The sequence below is a fragment of the Drosophila hydei genome, unplaced genomic scaffold (assembly GCF_003285905.1).
Source record: "Drosophila hydei strain 15085-1641.00,03,60 unplaced genomic scaffold, DhydRS2 tig00000060-arrow-pilon, whole genome shotgun sequence".
Taxonomy (NCBI): Eukaryota; Metazoa; Arthropoda; class Insecta; order Diptera; family Drosophilidae; genus Drosophila; species Drosophila hydei.
Genome location: NW_022045656.1, coordinates 58,015 through 63,926, shown reverse-complemented (window position 1 = coordinate 63,926; position 5,912 = coordinate 58,015). Strand labels below are relative to the sequence as shown.

Genomic DNA, 5,912 nt, shown 5'->3' with positions numbered 1-5,912 from the left:
ATGGAAGTCTTATATGCAACGTCTTTTGTTTATGTTTTTTTGTTGTTGTTTATGTTTATGTATGTGCAGTCAAACTTTGGATCTACTCGTAGCATTATCATAGATTATAATATTAGTTAACTGTGCTTGCAGAACCAAAATCAACTTCATTTTACATTTTGTTTGAAATGCGAAACTTAAATAGTCAGAACTCGGGCTACAAAACAATTTCAAGTTACGTGTAAATGTGTCTTCTGTGTGTGTGTGTGTATGTGTGTGTGTGTGTTGGGCATGATATATGTCTCTAGTTAACTGTTATTGGTGTTTGTGTATTGTTCTTTTAAACGCTTCTGGGAAAACTAACTAACTGATCTGATCTGATCTAATCTGGTCGAGCCGGATCGAATCGGATCTGATCTGATCTAATCTGGTTTGCTGATCTAGCTGTGCACAAACTGTTGGAGCAGTATTAGCCATGGCATTGTGATGATTAGTATGATTTGTTGATAACCGTTAGCGAATGAGTATAAACTTTTACTAGAATTGCACATATCTTCCTCACAAAAGCACATATGTCCATTGCCTGAACTTTCCATCATGCACACGTGATCGACCATGAATAAATTGATTTGTAATTGTGACGTACACATGCGTCGCACCATCTCGTAGGCTGCAAGAACAAGGACAAGCATAAAATCACATATCGGGACGTGTGTGACTCGTGACTCGTGACACGTGACTCGTGGCTCGTGGCTCGTGACCCATGACGCGATACTTACGTGATCGCTGATGTCGCACCATCTTCACACAGCAGCCATTGCAGGTCATCAAAGGCGGCTGATCATTCGGCAGCGCCGTATAGTTGAACGGATCCTTGCAACGTGCATCCGTCCACGAATCGCACTCGTAACAGTAAATCGAACGCGCTGCAGTATAAAGCACAACATATATATTAACGAACAGCATTAATCACGCCTGAAAACAGAATTCGGCTGCTCATCTGGAATACAGCAAGCGTATCACTATATATATACATATATCAACTCTAACTATGTCATTCCTACAAAATTGCATGCAATTACAGTGTTAAATTGGAACAAGTATGCGACAACGTGAAACAGAAAAAAGTGAATTTGTTGGTAAAATTTATAGCAACTTTTATAGCAACTTTTATAGCAATGTTTATAGCAACTTTATATCAAATTTTATAGCGATATTTATAGCAACTTTTATGACAACTTTTATAGCAATGTTTATAGCAACTTTTATAACAAAGTCTAAAGCGACTAGTATGTCAATTATAATATATGATTGTTTAACTAATACAGATTATCTACAAGATGCTATTTGATAGGCCTGAAAAAATTGTTTTTTATTTCAATATATTTTTCAATAACTAAATATTAATCATTCATATGAAATGTGAAGAGATAAAAGCAGAAAGAAGTGTTCATTGCACATTCAGTGATAAGGAAATGTGAATTAGTTAGTCAAAGCAACTGCAACATGTGTTAACCAGTTAAACTACCAAATTCACATTTCCTTATCACTGAATGTGCAATGAACACTTCATAAAAGATCCATAAAAGAGCAGATATATATACATAAATATTTATAGCATTCTATTTAAAGGCTAGTCTGAAAAGATGACACAAGTATAGCTGAAATATACCTCAATATATCTAAGTTGAAGGCTTATGCTCAAATTTTAACTTTAAGTCTAATCTGAAGACCTTATCTGAAGATTTCTTGACAGCTAAAGCTGATGTAATTATGACTCCCTAGCCTTTGGTCTTGATTTTGAAAATTATTCTTAGATACAGTTTCTATGTAATCTTAGAAAGCTTTCACAATTCAAGATCCAAGACACAGCGAATAACCTACCCCAAATCATTAAACAAAATGTATAAATACAAATTTATTTAAAATATTTCTTATATATTTGCCACGCCCTCCAATAGTGTTGTATATATTATTTTAAATAAATATAAAGAGTGACTTAACAATTAAGCTCAGCAGCTCCTGTCGAGCAAAATTGTTGAAGAAGAAGAATTGGTCTTCAAGAATTTCTAAAGGGAAGCTCTATACACAAGGATATATTTCAGATTTGATGTTCGTCAATAAAATTATAATTTTTATGCTAAGCATGATAAAGTAAAATCCAATTTATATAAGTAATTTTCCAATTCTCTTTACACTTTTTGAGACATGACATGCAACATTTAAACAAAGATAAACATAAATTGCTCCAAAGCTAATATACTCTTCTTACTCCTTGAACGAGTATCAATATAGGCGAATACTTGAAAAAACTTTATGTACATAAATTGAAGAAGGCAGGGTATTTGTTAGTCGAACATCTTGTATATATTTAGAACATTATTTACGCTTACAGCCAAACAAAACACAATGAAAAGGTTTTCGATAATGCACCTAACGCAATGCTACAATAATGCTATACAAAATCTGCTATAAAATTATCTATAATTGTAAAAAGGATGCTAAAAAATTTTTATAAAAGTTGCTAGAAAAGTTGATGTAAAAGTTGGTATAAAAATTGACTTTGTTATAAAAGTTGCTATAAACATTGCTATAAAAGTTGTCATAAAAGTTGCTATAAATATCGCTATAAAATTTGATATAAAGTTGCTATAAACATTGCTATAAAAGTTGCTATAAATTTTGCCAACAAATTCACTTTTTTCTGTTTCACGTTGTCGCATACTTGTTCCAATTTAACACTGTAATTGCATGCAATTTTGTAGGAATGACATAGTTAGAGTTGATATATGTATATATATAGTGATACGCTTGCTGTATTCCAGATGAGCAGCCGAATTCTGTTTTCAGGCGTGATTAATGCTGTTCGTTAATATATATGTTGTGCTTTATACTGCAGCGCGTTCGATTTACTGTTACGAGTGCGATTCGTGGACGGATGCACGTTGCAAGGATCCGTTCAACTATACGGCGCTGCCGCATGATCAGCCGCCTTTGATGACCTGCAATGGCTGCTGTGTGAAGATGGTGCGACATCAGCGATCACGTAAGTAACGCGTCATGGGTCACGAGCCACGAGTCACGTGTCACGAGTCACACACGTCCCGATATGTGATTTTATGCTTGTCCTTGTTCTTGCAGCTTACGAGATGGTGCGACGCATGTGTACGTCACAATTACAAATCAATTTATTCATGGTTGATCACGTGTGCATGATGGAAAGTTCAGGCAATGGACATATGTGCTTTTGTGAGGAAGATATGTGCAATTCTAGTAAAAGTTTATACTCATTCGCTAACGGTTATCAACAAATCATACTAATCATCACAATGCCATGGCTAATACTGCTCCAACAGTTTGTGCACAGCTAGATCAGCAAACCAGATTAGATCAGATCAGATCCGATTCGATCCGGCTCGACCAGATTAGATCAGATCAGATCAGTTAGTTAGTTTTCCCAGAAGCGTTTAAAAGAACAATACACAAACACCAATAACAGTTAACTAGAGACATATATCATGCCCAACACACACACACTCATACACACACACACACAGAAGACACATTTACACGTAACTTGAAATTGTTTTGTAGCCCGAGTTCTGACTATTTAAGTTTCGCATTTCAAACAAAATGTAAAATGAAGTTGATTTTGGTTCTGCAAGCACAGTTAACTAATACTATAATCTATGATAATGCTACGAGTAGATCCAAAGTTTGACTGCACATACATAAACATAAACAACAACAAAAAAACATAAACAAAAGACGTTGCATATAAGACTTCCATATAAAGAAGTGCTGCATACAACTCTCTTACTTATCTATATATATAAATATATACATATATATATATATATATAGCTATATATGTATATATATATATATATATAGATTACCACAGTCCAATGAATCAAAATGCAAGCTTGCTGCACTTGCCAGATTCGTGATTAGTAATACCTTAACAAATGGTACTTGGAAGTGTGGTACATTGTGACTTGGGTACCCCTGTACCAGCTGCTAGGTACGAAGTATTAGGGACCAAGTACCACAGACTATGCCTCGAAACGATATGTACAGATGCGGTTTTGAAAGCCGCTCGAAGACAGCTTTACACGTCCATCCAACGACTTAAACGCGTTATTCTTGTGCTCGTTTGTTCGAAGATGATTGCTCCATCGAGTTTTATTTACACGCAGATTACACGTTACACAATATCGCACCATTTTTTCAGAAACACTACACTCACTTGCGCTTGTCAATGAAGTGATTTCCCGAAAATGTAAAGCTATTCTAAAACCTCTTTTGGTTATTTTAGTAAGCATTTCTTCTTATTTTTTCTCACACTCCACGCGCCATCACCCTCCATATCACAACATTTTTTGTTTGTTTTTACGTATGCATACCTTATCTCAAGCTTGGCTTTGCTGGCCTTGATCTTGGTCCCACGCGCCATTACTACCCCTTATCACAACTTTTTTTTTGTTTTTTTGTTTTTTGTTTTTACGCATGCATATCACTCACAAAAAAAAACTCTCACGCCCCCTTATCTCAAACTTGGCTTTGCTGGCCTTGATCTTGGCTGCTAACCTTGATCTTGGCTCCATGCGTCGCCTCCACCCTTATCTCAAGCTATTGTTGCTGAGTCATCACCTTGGCTTTGCTGGCCTTGATCTTGGCTGCTGACCTTGATCTTGGCTCCACGCGTCGCCTCCATCCATATCTCAAGCTATTGTTGCTGAGTCATCACGTTCTTATCTCAAGCTATTGTTGTTGAGCCACCACGTGATCTTGAACAAAATTGGCATGATATGTAGGAGTTATGTTTGTTGTTATTGTTGTTAAGTCATCACGTGACCTTGAAAAAAATATACAAACAGGATATGACGTCACTTCCACTTCAAAACAGACTTCCGCTCCAAAACAGATATTTCCTTACTACTCTTGTTCGTTTGAACTGGTTCTTTTGAACTGGACCATTTGAACTGGTTCATTTGAACTGGTTCATTTGAACTGGTTCATTTTAACTGATTCATTTGAACTTGTTCATTTGAACTTGTTCATTTGAGCTGGTTCATTTGAACTCCTTCATTTGAAATAGTTCAATTGAACTGGTTCATTTGATCTGGTTCATTTAAACTACTTGATTTGAAACAGTTCCTTTGAACTGGTTCATTTGAACTAGTTCATTTGAACTAGTTCACTTGAACTAGTTCATTTAAACTAGTTCATTTAAACTAGTTCATTTGAACTAGTTCATTTGAACTAGTTCATTTGAAGTGATTCATTTGAACTAGTTTCATTTGAACATGTTCATTTGAACTAGTTCATTTGAACTGATTCATTTTAACTAGTTCATTTGATCTAGTTCATTTGAACTTGCTTATTTGAACTGATTCATTTGAACTTGTTCATTTGTGCTGGTTCATTTGAACTACTTCATTTGAAATAGTTCAATTGAACAGGTTCATTTTAACTGGTTCATTTGAACTGATTCATTTGAACTAGTTCATTTGAACTGATTCATTTGAACTTGCTCATTTGAACTAGTTTATTTGAACTTGTTCATTTGAACTAGTTCATTCGAACTTGTTCATTTGAACTGGTTCATTTGAACTAGTTCATTTGAACTGATTTATTTGAATTAGTTCATTTGAACTGGTTCATGTGAATTGGCTCATTTGAACTGGATAAACTGGTTCAGTTGAACTAGTTCATTTGAACTAGTTCATTTGAACTGATTCATTTGAACTTGCTCATTTGAACTAGTTCATTTGATCTTGTTCATTTGAACTAGTTCATTCGAACTTGTTTATTTGAACTGGTTAAACTGGTTCAGTTGAACTAGTTCATTTGAACTTTTTCATTTGAATTAGTTCATTTGAACTGGTTCATTTGAACTGAATCATTTGAACTTGTTCATTTGAACTGGT

The 5,912-nt window shown here is 34.9% G+C and overlaps 2 protein-coding genes across 2 annotated transcripts; one reads left to right on the top strand and one right to left on the bottom strand.

The window, feature by feature from the left end:
* Nucleotides 1–410: 410 nt before the first annotated feature.
* On the bottom strand, nt 411–1,033 carry LOC115482756 (protein quiver-like). The gene is made up of 2 exons (XM_030222682.1): nt 759–1,033; nt 411–649 (listed from the first exon to the last, which is right to left on the bottom strand). The coding sequence occupies exons 1-2, from the start codon at nt 943–945 to the stop codon at nt 420–422; spliced, it is 417 nt and encodes a 138-aa protein (XP_030078542.1). The 5' UTR covers nt 946–1,033; the 3' UTR covers nt 411–419.
* A 1,717-nt stretch (nt 1,034–2,750) lies between these two features.
* LOC115482762 (protein quiver-like) lies at nt 2,751–3,359 on the top strand. Its single transcript, XM_030222691.1, has 2 exons — nt 2,751–3,025; nt 3,121–3,359. Exons 1-2 carry the CDS (start codon nt 2,839–2,841, stop codon nt 3,348–3,350), a joined length of 417 nt encoding a protein of 138 aa, XP_030078551.1. The 5' UTR covers nt 2,751–2,838; the 3' UTR covers nt 3,351–3,359.
* Nucleotides 3,360–5,912: the final 2,553 nt, after the last annotated feature.